The sequence below is a fragment of the Gallinula chloropus genome (genome assembly GCF_964237585.1).
Source record: "Gallinula chloropus genome assembly, chromosome: 7".
Classification (NCBI taxonomy): Eukaryota; Metazoa; Chordata; class Aves; order Gruiformes; family Rallidae; genus Gallinula; species Gallinula chloropus.
In genome coordinates, this window is record NC_140092.1 from 30,411,450 (window position 1) to 30,433,811 (window position 22,362).

The window sequence follows — 22,362 nt, forward strand, 5'->3', positions numbered from 1 at the left end:
TGGCTTCTGTATCCCTTATATCTTGTTCAAAAAAGATAGGGAGAAGTTTTCAGCAACGATGTATGTGTTCACTCTCTTATTTCTCTTTATATGTGGTACTAGCAAAGTTACGATGGGCATGGGTAATGTTCTTTAAGGCTCTCTCCCTGAAGTTTGGCCTATTCTAGGACAGTACCTGCATCTCTCATGAGGCAACATCATGGCTGCTTTTTAATACCCTGAGTCAATAGCAAGTTGGTGAGAGCTTGGAAAGAATAGACTGACAAAGATATATATATATATATATATATATTTAGGTGTAGTAACAATACTCAGCTTTTCTGCCTTTGAGAAGAGTTTGCTTTTGGTGTTTTTGTGGTTTTGCTGGTGTTGCATGTGCTTTCATTTTGATTTTTGGTGTGGGTTTTTGGTGTGGGGTTTTGGTGTGGGGTTTTTTGTGGTGGTGGTGGTGTTTGTGTTTTGTTACAGTGGGTTGGGGTGTTTTTTGTTCCTTGTGGCAGGGGATTTATCCACTGTCATGGTTTAACCCCAGCTGGCAACTAAGCCCCACGCAGCCGCTCACTCACTCTCCCCCTGTGGGATGGGGAGAGAATTCCTGGTATGGGTAATATGTGTATCTGTAGATTTAGAAATAATATTGGCTTCCACCTCTTACTCTGACTTACTGAATATCCTTATCTGCATCTGCTGCTAATGTCAATATAGTTAAAGTCCTTCTGAGTAAGATACCCTGAGTTTTTATGACGTTTGGTTTGGGTTTTTGTTTTGGGTTGTGGTGTCTGGTGTCGTGGGTTTTGTATGATTTTAGGGGTTTTTAGCATGATGAAGGTTAGCCTCAGAGTGCTTTTTTTTTTGTGCTTGTCCTTTATTTGTGGCTTCTTAGTAGATACAGTAGTGTTCATTGTGGGTTTTTGTATTTGGGTTTTTGTCTGGAATGTTTCAAAGACCTTCTCTATCATTAGGGTGTATTTCACACCCTGATTGGAATTAAATAAATAGGATACTTTGAAAGAGTTACTGCTCTCAGAAAACATACTGTGTCATAAAGAGCTTGCAGTGTAACAGTTGCCATGAGCTTGTTGCCACAGCTCCCACTAGGGATGTAAAGGAAAATAGTCCCTTCTAAAGAAGTACGGTAAAGCAGGTGTTTAGGTCAGGAGTTTATCAGTGTTGGTAGCTCAAGTATTTTGCCTGTGTTGAAGTTGAGGAAAAAAACCCCCACAATCTCTGTGATTGCTTGTGAGTTGTGTATGTATTCTGATATGTTCTAACATGTTTTGTGGGTGATTGAATATATGCTTTCAACATATTGATACTCTTTATGCAGCTACATCCTGCTAGATTCCATTGTGTGTTTAAGGTCAGAATTTATTACTAACTAGAGCTCCAGTTTCCTACTTTTCCTTCCTTATACCTGTTTTAAGTGAACACAGTCTCATGTTTGGTGCCACTTTTCCTACCAAATGCTGTAATTTCTTTTGATTTGTACCTGGGAACGTGTAGCATATTTGTATTTATTTAAACAGTCCCTTCATGTGCAGTTTATATTGTCTTTTTCTTTGAGTCCTGGCAATCTCAATAGTGAATCCTTCAGTCTTGTTCAACAGAAGAGGATTCAGAAATGGAATTTCTGTGTAAGGTCAAACCCATGATCAGACTCTGAGTTTCCAGTGTTGGAAACTTAGTTATTTATAACAACACTTGTTCACTTGGGAGGTTTCTTCCAAATTCCCATTAGCAAGTTGGTGAAAATTGCTTCAGTGTCTGTAAAGTTTGTTCATGTGTCTCTAAGGAGACCTGCTCATAGGCGCCTTCTAACCTTGTTTGCTGTGTGCTAACGTATCTCTGGCCCATGATTGCTCTTAATTCCAGTGGAGGTTATGTGCTTATGTGTAACTGAGCTCTGGACCAAAGATTTTTCTGTCTGGCTTCTTGGAAGGGTGACTTGCTCTCCAAGGTGCTGCTGTTCCAAACAGCGATTGCTGCATCCTGTTTTATTGATGTACCACAGGTTGAGCTTTATGTCCCTCTCTTTATTTCCCCCGACTTGGGTAATTCTCAAAAAAAACAAACCCAAAAAACCAAACCCAACCCCAAACCCCAGAAAACCTGAATTGACAATTGTGACATGAAGTTGTTTCCCATTTTTCAGTGACTAATTCTAAGAAAATCTCCCACCCATTTACTGAGTACGTGTGGATCTCTCTGTTTTATCTCTCTAAGCCCTTCAGCTTTTTCCTACTAGACCACAATGACCAGCTGGGCTGGGGCTAAAGCCTTTTATCCACTTAATAAAGGTATTTTCCCCTCAGTGAAGAAAAGGCTATTTTATTTTCTTCTCCCTAGTTTGAAGGCATCTTATGTGTAAGACTACTGTCCTGGGACAGGCTAGACACACTGAATTGCTTCTAAATAAGCAAATCTTGAAATAAAAGGCTCATTCTATTGAAAAAATATGGAATGGAGTAAGAGGAGTCTTCTAAGATAATGATAGAACAGATTTCAAACTATGCACCTAGATATAGTTTTCTCTGCTCCTCATTTTTGTTTTCATCATACTTCTAGCTATGTAAATGTATTTTTGTAAGTATGTGTGACACTTTAAGTTCTTCATTTTTTCTTGTGCTGTTGAAGCTTTCATATAGGAAAACGATTACTTTAAGTAGATTTCCTTGGTTATGTTGCACTATAAGAACATTGGTGACAACTTTTCTTACCTGTAAATAATATATATCCTCTGGATTTAATGGCTGTGCTATGAATTCAGGTGTAAATTAGCCTCCTTGGAATCCTAATGTAATCTAGGTTTGTAGCATGACCACCCAGAATGCTTGAAGCTGGCTCTTGCTCACTAGAGCAGTATTTCATTTGATGTTTGTGCCACCCATTACCTTCCTGCCCAATGTAACCTGAGAGAGCACAACCATTTTTTTAATTATTATTTTTATTTTTCAATGCTGATCTCAGGGAGGGGTGGAAGCTGTGTCAAATTTCTTTGTATCACTCTGGTTTTTGGGATTTGGGGGGTGGGGACACTAATTAGAAAGCAGAGTGGTAGGGTGGTGCACACCATGCCACCTCTCTTGCTTTGGACAGCCAAACTCCAGTGCTCCCAGCATGGCATCATTTCCCCATGGAAAGGCACCCTTAACTCAAGTCAGAATATTTGTGGATGTTAATTTCTTTTTTTCTCTCCCAGTATGTCCCTGCCTCCCTGGAAGGAAATGTTGTTTTCCTGACAATTTGGGAGACTGTGAGTTGAAAAATAAGTTACAAGTAGCAAATGTTTAAAACCAATTCATCTTCCTTCTTTAAAGTCATGGAGTGCTCCGTTGCAGAACTAGAATAAGCCATGCTAGATACAGAAGCAAAAAAGCCTCAGAAGAGTGTGCACTTCAAGCCCTGTTCTATTTCAGAGCTTAGACTCTGGGGAGATAAGCCATACTGGACTAGCACTGCTTGTCAAGTTCAGACAGTAACATCCTAGGATACTAAAGGGAGCTTGAAAATTACTTGCACATGTAGGACAGCATGTACTTAAACTGGTTCTCCAGAGGTGAAAGGCCAGAGTATTCCCTACTGCACAGACTGTTTCTATTTCAAAACACATGAGTATATGGGAAATCTTCTTATAATAAATGCTGCTTATTTTAAAAGTTTCCCAAAGCAATTAGCTATGGCTCTTTATGTAGAGTTTGAAGGTTTTCCTAATTGCACAGTCAGGGAGCAGGAATGGTTAATGAATTGGGTCCTGGTGAACTTTTCATACCAGCTTTTGGTTAGTGGATGTACCCTTAGTTTTTTTCTGGTGAAGAAATCCTCTTTGCTTTTCACAGCTGGTATGACAAGCAGCTCTGGTATTCTATTCATGCACCTGGCAAAGAGAAGAGTGAAGCTCTGGTACGATACCTCTCTCCCAGGTGTTAGACTATTCTAGGCTGGAAATACATTTGAAGTGGAGAAGGACATTCCTACAGCTCTTCCTCACCTGCCCCAGCATCATCTCTGCTGTTTTGAAACAGTGATTTTGCTCTCATTTTAAACTTTCTGGAATCACTTTTGAGCTCTGATAGGTTTTGCTGCTGTTTTAATTTCTGAGTAGCGAATTGCAGCTGATAAGCAGCTTCTTCAGCTTTCTGTCTGCAGACTCAGGAAGCCAGGAATGTCCTGTCTTGTGGTTGTTTTTTTTTTTTTTTTCCTTCTCATTAATCTTGGAAGGGTTATAAATTTGTTCTGAAAGTACTGCAGAAACTGAGGACTTAAGCCTACTCCCCTTCTCTAAGAAGCTTCCAAATTAGCAAGTGGGGAATAGGTGTCTTTATCTTTTTAAGGCTAAGCCTAAGTTGAGCACCTGATCTAAATCAACAAGCAAATATTTGAAAAGGAATTTTTTTAATCAAAATGGTACATTTCAGAACTGTTTCATAAGCTTCTAAGCAAGTTTGAGATAGAAACTGGAATCTTCTATTTAAAATAAAACAATGTGTTTCTCTAATTACAGATGTGCTTGTTTTGTTTCGAGCTTTTATCTTACCTGAAATTTGCCCCATTTTTTCTTGTTTGAATTTTCAAAATATATAAAGGAGGAATTGAGAGCATGTATAAAATAGTGGCTGCTGTTTTTTAAAAAAATTAAGGAGTGCTTTGGATGGAGAGAGATGCTTAGGTCACACTAAGGCATTGCAGTACTGCCCACCATCATTCTGAACACTCAGGCCTGTAACGTGCTTGCAGGCTGACAGGTGCCTGCATTGACTGTCCATCTGTGCTGCTCAGGGTCTGGTGTGTGCATTGGTTACCTGCAGTGTTGTCAGTCCAGAGAAGGGCAACCAGGCTGGGGAAGGGGCTGGAGGGCAGATCATACGAGGAGCAGCTGAGGGAGCTGGGGTTGTTCAGCCTGGAGAAGAGGAGGCTGAGGGGAGACCTTATCACTGCCTACAACTACCTGAAGGGAGGGTGTAGAGAGGTGGGCGATGGTCTCTTCAGCCAGGGTGCAGGAGATGGGACAAGGGGAAATGGCACAAAGCTGCACCAGGGCAGAGTGAGATTAGGTGTTAGGAAAAAATTTTCCACTGAAAGAGTTGTCAGGGCCTGGAACAGGCTGCCCAGGGAGGGGGTTGAGTCACTGACCCTGGATGTGTTTAAAAGACGGGTAGATGAGATGCTCAGGGATATGGTTTAGCATAGGACAGGAACAGTTGGAGTTGATGATCTTGAAGGTCTTTTCCAACCTTGTGATTCTGCCATAGTATTTCTACTGTGCCTTTGCCTGTTTTATGTGGGACAGGTACTGTTGTGACTAAGGAAGGAATTTGTTATTCTTTGTTGGTTTCTTTGTGAGCTCGATGTAATGTCAGCTCATATTTTAATTATGGTTCTTAGCCAAAAAGTAAGTTGCAAAGCACTTCTCAGATTTCGTGCTTAATTGCTGCACTCCTCAAATTTCATGCCTAATTACTTTTATGAGAGTTGAAAGTTTTCTGAGAGGAAGTGTTTTCCTGTTGGGTATGGAAAAGGGTTTGCCCTTCTTTTCTGACAGCCTGCAGAAGTTCTGATGGAGGCTCTTCAAGCTGACTGTGAGGAAGGAGTTGTTTTTCTTTTCAGCTCATTCATTTTTCAGTGGTTTTGCTCCCTTTAATAGCTGCAGTCAAATGTCACCTCCAAATCTGGTAAGCTGATGCCTTATTTGGTTTAAAGTTAAAGCCCATTTTGGCACTGAGAACTGAATAAGCTCATTCCAAAAGAGTAAAGTTGGAAGGAAGTTATCTGCTGGCACGGGGCCTTGCTAAGTCCAGTATGCTTCATAAACTAACATGCTGACACGTAATGTTTTAAGCAGTGTAAGGTAGCTGTTGAACAACCCTCTGATGTGCCTGCAATTCAACCTTACCTGAACAAATAATGCATAGAAATTGTTAGATTTACGAAGCCATGATAGGTATTATATAGAGCAGCATCCAGGAAATGGTTTAAATAGTCCATTTGGTGTGTAATGACACGTATCTACAGTAACCATAACGTAACACTTCAGACACCCAGCATTGCCTCTAATAAAAGCAAAGTCTGTATTTCTACAGTAATTAATCCTATTTCTTGATTTAATCTGTGATTAGCATTTAGCTATCACCTAATCTTCTTCTTGCTACATGGAAACTTTAACCTCCTTGTCTTTTTTTTTGAGAAAAACTTGTATTTATTAAATGGATGGAGAAGAGATCAAGAGACTCATTTCTTGTTCTTTCCAGCCCATCAGGCGAAAATGTGAACGTTCCCTCTAGATTGTTCTCAATGGCTGGTGGTGACTCTTGCACATGAGCTTTTGTCTAGTAGTGGCTATAAACAGGCATGATTTTGGCAGATTATTGCCCTTAACAAGCAGCTGTTGCTGCCTTGCCTGTGGGCCCTGGAAGAAGTGGACTTTATTAGTGTTTGTCTGAGATGTTTTTCAGTAGTTGTGGTAGTTTCTCCACCCCAGACGTCTTGGGAGGGCAGAGGTTGTAGAATATCAACAGGAGGGGTGTCTGTGTAGGCCAAAATAAATGTGTAAGTGCTTTCAGTCTGCCAGTGGTAGCGAACAAGACATCTCTTGTGCTGGGTTACATGATACAAGTCAAGTATTGGCAGTGCAGGAAGGAGAAGAGGCTATCTGACAGTCCTTCTGGAGGACATAAGGTGATGAGGATCAGGAAAAGAGGCAGTGGAAGTGATGGAGGTAACATCAGATTTTCTTGGTGGGGTATGTTAGAAGCTGTTGGCTGACTCTGTTTTAGATATGACCCAGCCAGGTTCTGCTGTGTGAATCTTAGACTTTGCTGTTCTTTCTTTTTGAACATGTGTTTTGTCATTGCTATCCCAGTCTCAGCCATGGGATGTGAATTACTGTATCCACACTATTCAGAGATTAAAGCTGGTACAGAATTCCATGCTATGTCCCTGCTGTGTTAGTTTATAGGAATATATGCTGTAATTGTAAATGTATTTCCATTGTAATATGGAATGGCTACAATACCTGCAGATTTAGCCACCTTCTATTCCTCAACTAATCAAGATAAAAGGTAAATTACAGGACAAGGAATGTTGGTGTGGAGAATAACTCTGCTGCTACTGGAGAAGGGGCCGATTTTATTCACTAGCTCTTCGTGTGACTAAAATTGCAAAGAATTTTGTGAAGTTCAAGACTTTAAGAACATATCTTTAGTATATTTTGAGAGAAACCCCCCAGGTAGCAGGTAGTAGCTTTTTAAAGTGATTTATCATTTCTTCTAGTCATTACTGGATGATAAGAAAAAGCTTGTCCTTCTTGGAGTGGTAAAACTGTCAGCTCGAGATCTGGTGTGTAGTGGTAAGTATGTCTCTCCCCATGGAGACGTTTGTGTGTGTGTATGTTTTATCCCTTCCAGTTTATTTTTGTCAGTGAAAGCTTATATCTGGAAAAAGATCTGAAGTGGCAAGGAAAGAACAATGATTTCTTGGTAAGGAAGAGTGAGCTCAGCTCATGCTTGTATCACTGTGATTTGTACTTTATAGCTGCTCTAATCTTTAGCCTTCCTCTAGATCATCTTTAAAGCTTTCCCCCCCCCCCCCCCCCCCCCATCTATAAGTTTAAAATTATTACCCTACTTTTGACTTATTGAGAATGCCTTCCATTGTAAATAACAGATAATGTAGTCTGGGGTTGATACTGTCATCTACAAAGCACCTTTATGGAAAACAGAAGTGAGGTAGGAGGCCAATCTCCTCATCCTGTCTGGGACTTTTTCTCTGAAGTTTCTCCCAGTTGTCATTCTAAGCAGTTCTTTCTAGTCCGTGTCTTTATCCTCATCTGTAAAACTCTGCTCTTTGACAGGGCCCTGCAGGCTTGGCAGAACAGAGTGCTTCTATACAACAGTACTCCAGCAGCCTGAGTACCAGTCAGGGTGCGTGCCTGGTGCTTCCCTTGGGCTTGTTGCAGGTTTTGGTGGCACAATGGCAATAGTAGACTTGAGGGACTTGGAGTATGGTCTGTGGTGGCTTCTGAAATGGACAGGTTTTCCCATACAATTGTTTAGTATTAGTCTACTGACCCAAAACCTCTATCTGGGAAGCTTAGAAATGAGATACACCCCCCCAAGGTAATTCTGCCTTAAGTCTGAAAGAATACACACATTTTTCTAAGTTCAGAGCAATCCAGGGGTTCTCCAAAGCCGGTGGCAAGCTTTCCCATCAATACCTCAATCTATTTTGTGGTCTCCCAAGAGATGAGGCTTCGTATATAAATACATGATGGGACCACATGCAAGGCCACAGTCATTTGTAGTCTAAGAGCCACCCCTTCTGAGTACTGTTCTCTAGGAAAAGAGGCATCAGAATTTCTTTCAATATGCAAATATTGCTTTATGGACTGTATTCCACATCCGTTTTTCCTTCACCTTGTGGCTTGGGTTTGGCATTTCTAGCGGCAGTTGCTATGGAACAGTTAGCCATGTTTATGGGGTCGTGACGAACCGCAACAGCTGAAAGACAAATATGGTTATTCTGTTTTAAGCTTAAGGTGGGCCCTGAGCCAGAGATCAGCAGCTTCAGAATGCAGCCAGCCACAAAGCGGGATCCGAGGCTCCTGACGCACGCTGGAGTTACTCGGGCGTAATGCTTAAATTTAGCTTGTATTTGAAGTATTTCAAAGCACGCTGTCAGCTTGTCTGCACCATGAATTAGCTTCTTAACAGCAAAAAAAACCCAAACCGGAGGCAAGTAAACAATTAGGCATTTTGCTTGCCCTGGTTGGACTTTTTTGCTTACTTTTTGTTCTGTGAATGTAGGAGGAAGCGCACAGGTTTGAGAAAACTGGCTGTGTCATGAGAGGATACAACCACAGCAGGGACAAAGCCAGCAGAAGCTTAACTAGGGCAAACTTCTTGGTTCTTTTGGCATGTAGTTACTGGGTCTGAAATGGTCAATGAGAAGAGTGTCAGATATGCATATACACAGTCTTAAAACTGGTGTTTGTACATCCACTACGGCTGTACTCCAGCACGCAGGGAGGTAATATAATTCATGGCATAGCTGGAAACTTTTGCTCTGGAAGTCTTCTAATGCTGTAGCAACCCAGGCCAGAATTTGTGTGTAATCCTTCCATGGCTTTTCCAGTTATAATCCTCTCTCTGCAATGTGAAGGCAGGTAAGTCATGGTAGATAGAGCTAGTGCTTTGAAATACGAGTAAACCTCTCCTAACAAACATCTCTGGAAACTGTCTTGCTTACAATCCTTACCATCATGTAAAAAGGAAAAAACCAACCAACCAAAAAAAACCCATTCAGAAATGCAAAGGAAGTCTCCCTGAAGGTTGGGTTTTTCTTCTGCCTGTCCATTGTGTTTTAGTGCCTTCTGTTTTGCAGTTCCCAGAGCTTAAAAGTAACTTGCCAAAGTCTCCTCAGGTGAGGGAAGGTCAGGATGTTTAAAGTCAGGACCTTCTAACTAACACTGGTCGTGTACTGTCAGCCAATGTTCTGTGGCCTGGTGCAGGAGACCTCTTCTGTCTCTGAAAATTCTGGATTTTCAGTAGCTATGACCAGGATTCTGCATGTAATGCTTTTGGTAGACACCTGGATAACGTAAGGCAAGAGCCAGAGTGCAAGACCTTGAGTAGGTTAAAAGGGAATTGGGGCATTTTTGAGTTGTAAAATGTTTCCTGCGGGCTGCCGTTCCTTCAGGAGGAGTCCTGCCTCAGGGGCTGACAGGTGGAGGAGGAGTGGTAGGACAGGAGGGAAAAGGAGGACAGACCACCCTTCAGGGCAGGCAGGAAGAGGCCCATAGAGCCTGCAGAATATCAGGAATGGCTTGACTTCTGATGGGACTGCCATCTTCCCCCACTGATTTCTCTTCCTAGCCTGGTCTGACCTAACAGTTGCCTTTCAAAGGCTTCCTGGGGACATCATATTGGTGCAAGTGCAGTGTGTGGTGAAGGAAGCAGGTTGGCAAGGCTGGCTCCATGAAATAGGTTAAGCATCCTGTTTCCAAGGCCTGAAACAATGTTCCCTGGTCTGATGTCCTAAATGGGCTGCTCAATCCACCAGTAATTGCCTTGCCTCTCTGTTGTGGGTTTGGTTTTTTTTGTTGGGTTTGGTTTTTTTCCTGGAGCAGGAATGGAAGGACTAACTTAACCTGCGTTCCTGAAACCTCTGTTCCTGTATCTGAGGTACAGGATGTGTCTGTGAATGATAAATGTCTGGAAGTGGCACAATCTATTTTAATCTAGTGATTTCCCCCTCCAATTAGAACAGTGGTTAAGACCTTGAAGGACTGAGGTCCTCTTAGGATGAGTGCTCTAGAAATAAGCTGCAGAAGGCTGATTCCTGTCTCGAAGCCCACACTGTTTGTGACCACGCAATGCAATAGATAAACAAAGGAAGTGTGTGTTGCAGAGAATGAAGAGGGTTTGGTTAGTAAACAGGAGTTTCAGGATGCTGGCATTTATCAGTGATGTGTGCTGCTGAAGTCAGTTCTCTGTAGCATCTAAACTCAGCAGTTCTTTACTTTTAAGCTGTGATGATGAGAAATTCTCTGTTGCTGACATAAGTTTGGGCCAGTTTCTTTCTCTTTTCACTTAGATGGTAGGTACAAAAGCTTTTCACCCCTCTATAGCAGTCTGCTCACTTCAGAACATAGGTATGGGTTGGTGGCTAGCAGAGGAGGGGTTTGTGTGTCCTACATGTTTCCCTATGGTTTTGGTGGCATGTGGCTTTCATACTTTCTGCTTCAGATGTGCAGTGCTGCTTTGTACCTCAGAGCTGGCTGCAGGAGAAGTGGTGGTTCTATAAATAGCTCCCAGTGCTCTTCAGTGGCATATAAGTATTGCCCTCTTCTACCTCAGGCATTGCTACCTCGGGCATGCTACCTCAGAGCACCGCGTTCTCTTTTATGGTTTAGGGAGAGAGGGGCTGATTCTCACCTGTTCAAATACTTCCAGTTAGCTGTGAAACCCCCCCTATCTATAACAGATGAATCAGTGGCAGTGTAAGGAAAGCCTTGAGCAGGTCCTGAGCCAGTGTTTGTGCGTGTTTCACATTACAGTTTGGAGCATTAACCCAGGGAAGCAGCAGTTGGGTCCCTGCGTGCTCGGGGTTTATCTACCAAATCACAGCGACAGAAGCAGAGCGATGACCCACTTAGAATGACATGTTCCACCTCTTCAGTGCTCCCCATCTGCAGTGCTGGTTTCAGTTGTGTGCTTGACCCCGTGTCAAGAAAAAAGAAGGATCTTGATGCAAACAGCTGAAGGTTTGATTGTTATTTTAATGTGACAGTCCATTTCCTTGGCTCTTAAGTGGCACTTGTAGGAAATCTTCAAATAAAATGCCTCCATTGTATTTTAATGCAAAACAGACAAAAAAAAAGTCTTAAAGGACCAGATCCTTTCAGGTATCTAAATAGCAAAGTGGTGTTCAAATCAGTTGGAGCTTGAGCTAGGCACCAGAAGTGGGCCCACTTGAAGACAGGACCTTCTCTTGCAAAGGGAAACAGCAGTCTGCAAGAGAGAATTGCATCCATCTCCCCCTTTTTGGAGGGAACTATCAAGAGTCACTGAGTGCAACTCTCTGGTAATTCTTTACTGGGAGAAATAAATAATTACATTAGTGTTGGGGTATTTTTTAAAGTGGTTTACTGATTTCTCTGATGGATGGAAAATGTAGGAGGATTACTTTGCTATGCATGCATGTGGGTGATGAAATAATGGCTTCCAAGTTTGTTATTTGTGTTGGCAGCAAGAAATATAAATTGTTGAGATGGGAATATCTGTGCTGAGGGTAAACCTAGCAACGCATTTCTGGTTGTCAGTCAACACTTCCCCTCTCCCCCCCCTCCCCTTCTCCCCTATGGTGTCACCTGGGATGTAATGCCATTCTGAAGCGGAACCCTCTGCGTACCAAATCTGTAATTAGATGTGGCATCACTACACAAAAGCTGCTTAAAAAAATTGCTGTGGGATTATTGTTGTTATAGTCATTAGGGGTATTTTGGTGAGAATGCTTTCTACTGTCTCATAACATTGAATAGTCCATTCACACTGACTTTGCTCCTTCTCTATGACACTTGAAGTAACAGAAGTTAAATACTAGAAGGCTTCATGCTGTAACACAGAGGAAAGGGGAGCTGGGAGTTTTGGGTCCAGAGCTGCTGAAGAGCTGTAGTGCACAATGCAACCAACCAGGACTACACCAAGCATCACACCTGCAGGACTGCTCAGGCTTTTCCCCACTGGCCTGACTGCCTGTTAACCTAGAAACTTCCCTTCCTCTTTTCATGTTTCAGAGGTGACATGCAGTGCATGAATGAGAGCCTGCGTGTCACCAGTATCACTTTGGCCTAAGTGGTGTTTGATGCAGGGCAATGCAAGCAGGAATTCCTTCACTGTTTCCCTCTCAAGGGGATTTCTGTCATATTCTGCAGAAATATATGTGTAAGAATATTTCTCATTTTCACAAGAATTTGACTTCACTATGCTGATGAGAATAATAGATTCTACTGAGCAATTTTTAGCCAGGACTTGGGGAATTAACTGCCTGGCCAGTGGGGAAGAGGATAAAAAAGGGTATTTTTGCATCTAGTCAAATAAACACCATGATGTTGATTCAATTATCTGTAGAGTTGCAGATAAAGTCATTAAATTCATCTTCCCTACTTTTGTGTGTGGCCAGGGTACCAGTTTCTCTGTGTTGACTGGCAAGTTCCCTGCTCTGTAAAATGTGCAGATTCAGGGTCTGGTTGATGGTTGCTGGGTGTAACAAGGGATTCTCCTGTATGAACATGTTCAAAAATTCAACTATTTGGTTACCTCAGAGCTGCTGCCATAGAAACCACATTCCAGCACGGTGGGATCTGTTGATTTTAGTGGAGCTTACGGTTAACTGGATCAAAGGCAGGGTTTCACCATGTAACTATAAATGCTGTAAGGGAATATACTTAGCAATGACCTAAGGGCCTTCTAGAGCTACTGACTTCATGTTTGTAAGCCTCCCATTGGCTCCTGCTCTGGCTTTGCAATTGCACAGGAAGCACCTCGTGTTCTTGCCCGGGTCTGGACATAAGCATTTAAAAGGCAGCTAGTAACTAGCTGGCATTGCAGAATGACAACATGCTTTGCTTTGGCACGGGTGACGGAATGTTCAACCTGCCGGGGTGACCCTTCGCTTCGTTTGGGATACAGATCATCGCCCTGAACTGCTCATGCATCCGTCTCCCTGGCTTCTTGGTGGGTCCTCTTGGTTAGGGAGGTATTCGCCTCACCAGCAAAAACACAGCTCGCTGCAGGCTGGGCAGGGGAATCTGTTGGGGCTTTAGGAATGCTCTAGTGTACGTTACCTCCTTATCTGGCATGCAGCACCACTCTGCCACAAACAATCTCATGTGGACTGAAGCTGACTTCTCTTAGTCTGCCAATGCAGCTGCTGTGTCATAGCATGTATCTAGATCTGTATTTTTCTAATGCTATGTATCTTGACAAGATAAAGGGAAATTGGTTTGATACATAACGTTCTACAACAGATCTGCATGTATATGAGGGTTTTAATTGATTGATTCTTGACATTTCCTAGATATTGAACTGGCTGAGCTCTAATTCCCCAGGTCTCTCTTCCTCTGGCCTTAAGGACAAAGCACTGCCTTTTCCTGTGGGGTGTCCTTTATGGATTTAGAAGGACTATTCAAGGAAGCTCAAAGAGTCCTTCAGTCTGTTCCTTAAATAGTGTGGGCTGGGTTTCAGCACACTTAGCCCATTTGAATATATTCCATTTCCCTGGATATAACTTTAATATTTCTCTACTTTGGCTAAAACATGAACACTACAGTTTTCCTGAAGTGTCAACAATGTGTTATTCTTATTACAACAACCCATCTTTTCCTTTTTCATCCCCTTTGCAATTAGCAGAGGATGCTATTTCTCCCCTTAACCATTCAGAATTTTTTGGTATTGGTGAGACTCCAGCAACCAGTTGATGTAATCAGGCTGGCTTTTATAGAAAAAAAGGCCATGAAAGCCCAGTGCTTCCTACTTGTTACAGGTATATGGCACAAAGCAGACCTCCCAGATCCCATACTGGCTCACTCAGCGAAGGACAAAGCACACAACATCTGATTGTATATTCCAGTATTCAGCTGTAGGGTGGCAATAAGAGATGCACGAGGTGAGTTTAGCACTGGAAAGGCACACTTACCTCTGTGATAAAAGCACTGACTAAATTAAGCCTTGTCTAAATAGCAAGCACTCCCAGCACTGACAGTGTTTATACTGAGGAGTTTATCTGCTGGAGTTTTAACAGCAGTCCCTGGCCTGGAAATGTTAACTCTGTCTCCGGGAAGGTTAAACTCTATGTACTTGTGTGTCTGTTTAGAGGTGTTGGTGGGTTTGCATTTTTCCAGCCTAGCTATTTTAAAGACCACACTGCATATGGACTTGTTCAGCTTGCAGAAGAGAAGGCTCTGGGGGGACCTTATAGAGGCCTTCCAGTACCTGAAAGGTGGGATAAGAAAGCTGGGGGAGAACTGTTCCCAAGGGCATGGAGCACTAGGATGAGGGGTGATGGTTTTAAACTAGAATAGGGGAGATTTAGGTTGGGTATTACAAAAAAGTTCTTCACTATGAGGTGGTGGATCACTGGCACAGGTTGCCCAGAGAGGTGTTGGAGGCCCCATCCCTGGAGACATCCAAGGTCAGGCTTGATGGGGCTCTGAGTGACCTGATCTAGTGAAGATGTCCCTGCTCACTGCAGGGGGTAGGACTAGATGGCCTCTAAAGGTCCCTTCCAGCCTAACACATTCTATGACTCTGTGAATCAGAGTTGAAGGAATTGGTTAATCCTGTCCAAAGGCAGAGGTGCAACAGGACAAGCAGGAAGTACAAAGCAGCGCAGCGCAGGCAGGGTTTGGGAAGAGGCAGCCTGGCAATGGGGCCAGCGTGGCTGGGAGAACTGGGGCCAAAGAGCTACTGGGGCACAAGCAGCAACTACGTTACCAGCCTGGGGCAGGGGGGGAAAGGCTGCTGCTTGCTGACTTTGCTTCTTGTTGCAGATCTGTTGTGTGAACAGTTGTTCCTTGCCAGGCAGAGGCATTAGCACGGAGTAATGCAGCTACTGTAGGCAGAATCCCAAGTGTGAGATGCTCCCCAAACACTTGCTTCTGTGCTGTCACGTGATGGAGAGGTTCTTGTTTTGCTTTTGTTCAAGGTTTAGGGCATGGGAAGTTTTGCTAGATACACAGGTTTTTACCATTGTGTGTTTTACCTCTCTGCTGCTGGAGTGAAGGGTGGCTCTGGCAACAGGAAAGTTATCTCAAAGTAGCAGAGTCAATGCAGAAAGTCCTATCATTGCTTTTGTATTCAGGTGTTTTAGGGATGACGCTGAAGTGGCCAACTGGGAGCTGTGTGGGCAGTGCCAGTTTCCCATACAGAGACCTGGTGCCTGCTTGGTGCTGGGGAAAAATGCAACCTCTGTTCAAGGCAAAACTGTGTGCATATAAGCTTGAAGAGTTAAGTGCTTTGCAATGCTTAAGTAATATGAGAAATGATGGGAGAAACAGTTGTGTACTCCAAGCAAAAATTTATTAGAAGTCTATTCAAGAAAAAAACCACAGAGACCTTTTGCTTGTAGGAATTCAAAGCCAGTTACCTGAAAGCCAGGTATGAAAAACCTGTAATTTTCTAAAATCAGTTACAGAGTAGAAACAGTACCTTTTAAATATCACAGGCAACAGATATTTAAGTCTTCAATCATAAATGGCATCAAAGATAGTTATTAATCTCACAGCAAAGCTGCATGCAGATCTAGTTTAAAATTGAAAGCCTTTGAGTATAAAGCTTTTGCCATGAAATCTGCAATAATAAAGGTATGCAGCACAAAGATGTTTCTTTACTTTTGTCTTAATGACATTTCTCAGTAATAAAGACATATGTACATTTCGATTTGGCTGGTAAACCATATTTTAATTAATAAAATTTTGCATAAAATGCTATCTTACAGAATTGCACTATCCAGGTGTGCTTATGGTAAATAGAGCAAGAAAAGAAAAATGTATTGAAATGTTCTGTATGTAAAGAGGGCAAAGATCAAATAAGGAACTTAATTTTTTTTAAATCAACAATCAAATGGCTCTGTACAAAAAAGCAAACATATGTACAAAATGCTACAGAGACTACATACACTCTGATAATTTCAATCCTTTACCCATGAGAAATGCACTAGAAGCTTTTGCCATCTATAAGGTGCTGAAGAAACCAAATCTGAATGTTTATTTTTATAAAGCCATAGTCGTTCTCATCCTGTGCCTTAATTTCATTTGCTAGTTAGGCTTACCTTTGCTTATGGAAAGTGTATGTTTGCAAATACTTGTTTCATTCAGGAACACCAGCCCCCCACCGCCCTCCCCCAACATGTATCAAATTTAATACTTGTGACTTTTTCCTGTACTAAATTCCTAAAAAGAACTGTGTGACTCAGGTTTCTTTAACTTACATATATATATATATATAGTGAAGTAGATCAGTACATGATGCTTGTGAATATTTTTCTGGTGGCTATGTTAGATGAAAAAAAAACCAAACCCAACCAACAACCCTTTGCACTAACACTGTTTACTTCCTGCTGCTTAAAACTCCTGTGAAACATAAAAACACCAACCTCTCAGATTTCCTGGCGCTCACTATTGTAACGCTGGGATCACAACCCTTAAATCTCAGACAGTATTAGCAGGTTATTATTGTCTACGCCTCTATCATTGCCTTTCTCTTCCTTACATCCTCCTTCCTGAGGTTTTTCTGCCTCTTGCACTCCTTTTAACAGAAAACACTACAGCTTTATTAGGGAAAGAAGAAAAAAAGGTGTAGCCAAAACCTTCGCACCCGTTGAGAACACTTGCAGTTCTTCCATTTTTTTCACTGCTCTTGCTTGAGGTTTTACAGTCACTGTGCATATGTTACAACATACAAGTGCAGGCAAAATATCTATATTTATAATTTGTCATACGCTGTAAACCAGTACAATAGGCAAACCTGTGATACGGCGAGGGGAAAGCAACGGATGCTGCCAAGCCAGTGAGAACGTGGAAACTCAATTTTTAAAACAGAGTGAACAGCAACTTCCCCCTGTATGATGACAGCAACCCCTCCATCTTCGTGGCTGTGCCTCAAATGTCCACACCCAGAACAGTTTCTCCCCACCCACCCGTGGCAGTTCATCTCTGTACCTGGTATCGGGCTTTTCCTACCGCGCTTCAAAGGAAAGAAGGTGACAACAGGGAGCGGTTACATGCTGAGGTGGTTCCTCTTGTGTCAGGAAAGCTTAGTTACTCACACCGTGGTCGTTGCTGTCATACTGCTGCAGCGGTTTGGCGGGTGAGATGGGATGAGGATGACCTAGACAGCCTCTAGTCAAGACTGCAAGCAAGAAGACAGAAGGCCAGCGTAGCGTGTTTTCTAGCAGCTTTATGCAGATGTGTTGCAGAGATGCAGCATAAATAAGTAAAAAAAAGAAAAACCAAAACAACCCAAAAATTTAAAAAAATTCACAGCCTCTTGACATAGTTTCCAGGGAAAGTACCAAAGAATTTGGTTCTTCTTGAAGTTCCTGAAATAAGAAGCAATAGATGAAAGATGGGAATAACAACAGGAAATCACTACGTAAGCATGGCCTTCATGTCTGTGTGATTAATACAAACAGAAATATCTACAGTTATTAGAACTTTCGAATTGCAACTGTAACTGCAGGAAGGAAAACAAAATGAAAGGCAGATTTGATTAAATTGTTAGGCCTGATTAAAAGCTGTGCTGAGATTTTGACTTGGTACATAAAAATAATTTAATTTCAACATTATCAAGTCTATTTCAGTAATGTGAGTTTTTGAAATGCTGAGGAGTAGTTGTTGGATGATTAAGTTAGACACTGTGTGCATGAGGGTTTATGGGATGATTAAGCCACCTTATCCAGGCCTAGTTATGAAACCTGTTTGTTCAGCAACTCTTGGTTCTCACAAGTAGTCAATCCTGTAGCTGCATTCATGTGAGTAAGGTTTGTGTTACCTGGTCTTTATGAAGAGAGCTGTAATACACAGTCCACTTTGTGTCACATGAGTGACAGCAGCGCTGTGCAACAACCTGGAGGCACGTGTCAGTTTGGGAGCACCAGCTCCAAAAGACACAAGTGAAACATCACTCACTAATTTCACTGGACTTTGGTTGGGATTCTCCTCATAAAGCCAGGTTCAGGTTTACTACACTGCCTACAAACAATTAATTTGTTTAAAAGACACCAAGCAAAGAGGTCCAGAAAAAGACAGAAAAGAAAAAGGAACCAAATTAAAACATACCCACAAACCATCCATCATCACATTTTTCCATCACATCAATGACATCTCCCTCTCTGAGCTCCAATTCATCTTCGTTCCTAGGAGTATAGTTATATAGAGCCTGAAACCTTAAATAGGACAAATGATGCATTTTAAAAAGAAGTAAGAGTTCTTTGCACCTTTGCTGAAGTAAAGGAGCTGGTTTAAACATTAACTAGTAAGTAACACTTGCAAATACAGGGGGAAAGGGTTCATTTTGCCTGGTGGTTTTCAGGGTGAGGTATGCATCACGGTATACAGCTTTATCAGAAAGGCATCAGACACTAAAGACTGGGCACTCAAAGCAAGCCTGATGGCTCCTTAACCAGGTTGTTTAATTAGTTGCTTTGAACATAAAGTTCTAGGCTTTTTTAAAAAAAGCATATCTAATAGTTGAGTCACCAAAACAGGGACTTCTATAGATGTGCTAACCCCTTAGCCCCCCGTGATCTGCACCTAGTACTGTGGCTCTGCCTTTGAGCTCTGGAGAGCTGATCCTAGCACAGAGCACGGTGCCACCTGGCATAAGCATGGTGCCTGGCCTCATGGAGGCCTTCTGTAGTCAGCAGAGGAGGGTGGGCAGGAGAGTGGCTCTCACACAGTACTGCTGGGACTGGGGACTACCTTGGACTCCTGGGCTGGCAATACAGGGGCTCTGCATGTAAAAGAGGTGCCCACCTCTGAGGAGAAAGTGGGGAGAGGCAGTAGTAAACCTTTCCCTGGTCAAAACTTCCCCTGGGGTGTGTGTGTGTGTGTATATATACATATATATAAACCCCATAAATATTTTGGAGTGTGAGGGAGAGGTTTGAATCCAATCAGGGAACATAAGGCTGGAAACTCAAGAGGATTCAGACACTGACTTGGACCTTCACCCCAGCCAGAGGCTGCAGATTGAAGGCTCTGAGATGGATAAAAGGAAAGAGGCATGAGTACTAAATTTATTATCTTTCATTCCTTGTCAGCTTTAAACTGAGTTTCCTGGAATTGATACAATGGGAATAAACTCTTTAGTCAGGAGAACTGTAGGTGCTTGGGCTGACAGCCCATGGGAAGTGTGCTGCAACAGCCCTGCAGTCAGCCTGCCTTTTTATCCTAACCATCTGTGCCCCAGCTATGACTGCCTGTGTGTAAAGGAGCAGGGTACAACTGAAGAAACTGCACAAAGAAAATAGTTTTGATTACAAAACATCGAAGCAAAACATAATCATGTCTCTTCTCCCCCACTTAACAACAGTTCACTGACTTAGAAACCACAATGCCATTGCACTTCACCCAGTAAAAGCAAAATAACCCCCCCTTCGATGAGTTGGTACTGAGAATTTCCATTAGCTCTATTATCATTCAGGCCAAGTTTCCATGGCTTAAATGAGATGTTTATTTCAGGAAAATTTCCTGCTCCTGAAAGTCCCAAGTCTTATGTACAGACCAGTGCTAGGCTTAGTCTAACGATGCTCTTTTTGGAAAAACCCAATCTATTTTTCTCATTGATGATTTGGAGACAAAAAAAAAAAAGAAAAAAGACACTATTCCAAGAAATAAAAATGATTTTACCTTAATTTTTTAACATAATTTCCCATGCCTGGCAGTTATCTCCCCAAATCTGAGAAGTCTAATTTTGTATTTTAATCATAGTAATAAAATGGAATGGGACTGGTTGTATAGGCAATTACCTCTGGTAATTTGTGTAGCAGGAGTAAGAACAATCTGTGCAAAAGATTAAATGGCAATAACACTTTCTGTCATGCTTATTGCTATTCCAGGAAAGCAGAGCTGTGATGTTATTCCAAAACTGATTAAATGCAGCTTCCAAAGGTACAGGAGTTGCAGATGTCATGTGTCATGAGCAGGATTCAAGCCAATTACTTACTGAAATACACTTACAAGGACTTCCCAATTAGCACTCTTTGTACTTTGGAAATTGAATCTTAGTGATTTTGAGATAATCCTTTTTAATAACTCCTCTGTAGTCATTTCTTTCTCTCTCTTTGCCAATCTAGGAGTTGTTTTAATATGAAAACTCTGCCACCTTTTACAACACTAACAGAATATGTGTTCAAGACCAAGAATGGCTGGCTGGCAATTTGAATAGATTTCTATTTGTAATAGTAGGAATAAATTGCCCTAGTAATGAACAACTTAAACTATATAGAACATAATTAATTAGATAATTATTGCTTACAAAGCAGAGCTGGGTGCTCAACAAAATCAACAGGAGCTTAAGAAGAATGGTTCTCATGAGATAGAAACCAAAACATCCCATTTTCATTCTATATTATCTGTAGCAGAATTATTTGGTGACTTTTTGCCCCTCTTGTCTCTTGCTGTTTCTTCAGGTGACTAACAGGGAAACTTAAATATTTTTGGATGTTAAGCCTTAGCTACATTGAGGAGAATCCATCTAATAGGGCATGTCCCAAAGTGCTCTGATGCTAGAGGAGGGATGGTGACTGGTTTCAGTGCTTGCTGAAGCACAACCCAAGTGCAAGACTGGGGGAGGGCACCAATCTCACGCAGAAGATGCATTTTAATGACCTGCACTGAGGTGGCCTTACATGCCTTATCTCTACTCTGTCCCAAGTGCTCACGTTGTGAAAGTAAGACTTGAGATCTAGCTTCATGTTCAGAAATCTCTCTTGTGTCTGATTTTTAAATTGGGTGTGGAAATTAAACCAAAAAGCATGAGCCTGTGTTCCTGTGATCAACATTGTCCTTATTTTTAACTCCCTATCCACGTCCAGAACTGTTTATGAATAACTTGTGTCAAGTCAGTAAAGCAGATGAGTTGAATCAACATTCAATCTTTACTTGGCGTTCTGCTGACATGTAAAAATGGAGAGAATTAAAAAAAACCAAAACCAACCCAAACTTCACTTTTACAAAACTATTATCCCCTTCAAGTAAAAATGATGGTGAACTGCAAGTTGGCATGTCTGTCTGATGTAAATTAAATGACTGGGGCTTTGCCCTCTGGGGCCTTCTTGGGTATCTTCCTACATCCTGTGGTTATCTGTGAATTTCTGAAATCTCTTCCTGATTGTTCTTGGCAGGTTAACAAATTATTTGACACTGTGCTGGCTATTGCCTAACTGTTAGGGTTTGGCTTAATAGACAAGAAGTATACTTACGGTTCCCCCCCACTGTGTATGTTTTCATGAGCAAGCACAGGGCGCTGTGGCTGAAATGAAATGACATGAAATGTAATAAAGATTTATAGTCTAAGGCCCAAATAATTGGATAGGGGCGTGATACGTAGTCGATTGAGAGGTCATATTCTACCTCGTGTAAAACATGACTTCCTCACCCCTTTCCTCCCTCCCCCCAACTTGTAATAAATCCTTAATAGACATGGCAAGCAACAGAACCTTGGCAGGTTTAAAGATTTGATTTTTGGAAGATATAATAAAACTGAAAACAAATCAGTGAACTTTATCAACAACAGTCCGTTCTATTTATAGCAGAGCAGAAAGTTGGAATAGAACCCTGTTGCCTCTCTGCTGTGAAACAGAAAGAGCATTAGAAAAATCAGATACAAATGATGAACATTCTACATGCCTCAGGCAAAGGGTATTTTTAGACAAGCAGAAAAAAAAATCTATACACAATGGCAGCATTTAGAATATTTATAGACAAACAAAATACCAGTTTACATTACATACACACAGTACTGACTTGGCAGGCATGACATGCTATGCTTTAATGAATTCCTTTTCATCTCAAGGGGGAGCACAGAGCCATGCAGGCTGTTGGGAGGCCAAGAACTTTTGAAGGAACAGAGGTAATTGTGTGGAAATAACAATTAACAGCTTCACTTTAGAGGAAGGGGTAGTTTGTATTTCCAGTGCAAAGCTTTCTGAAAGGAACTACTTTCTTCCTTAATGGAGCATTACTTGCTACTAATATCCAAAATATCTGGATGCAATAGAAACGAAAAATATCTGCCTCCTACAGAAACCATGTCCTGCTTAGAAAGACATCAAATTTTAACCATCTGGGGAGAGAAACAGCACAGG

General features: G+C 41.8%; 1 protein-coding gene across 1 annotated transcript in view; it reads right to left on the bottom strand.

Annotated features, from left to right (window-relative positions):
- Positions 1 to 17,136: 17,136 nt before the first annotated feature.
- The window catches only part of SORBS2 (sorbin and SH3 domain containing 2), a gene marked incomplete at its 5' end in the record, with an annotated part of 69,401 nt that continues 64,175 nt past the window's right edge, over positions 17,137 to 22,362 (bottom strand). Inside the window, 3 exons of the mRNA XM_084266597.1 lie at positions 17,137 to 17,592; positions 18,332 to 18,438; positions 21,478 to 21,527. Coding sequence (XP_084122723.1) covers positions 17,531 to 17,592; positions 18,332 to 18,438; positions 21,478 to 21,527 — 219 coding nt within the window. The 3' untranslated portion in view covers positions 17,137 to 17,530. The remainder of the gene's footprint in view (positions 17,593 to 18,331; positions 18,439 to 21,477; positions 21,528 to 22,362) is intronic.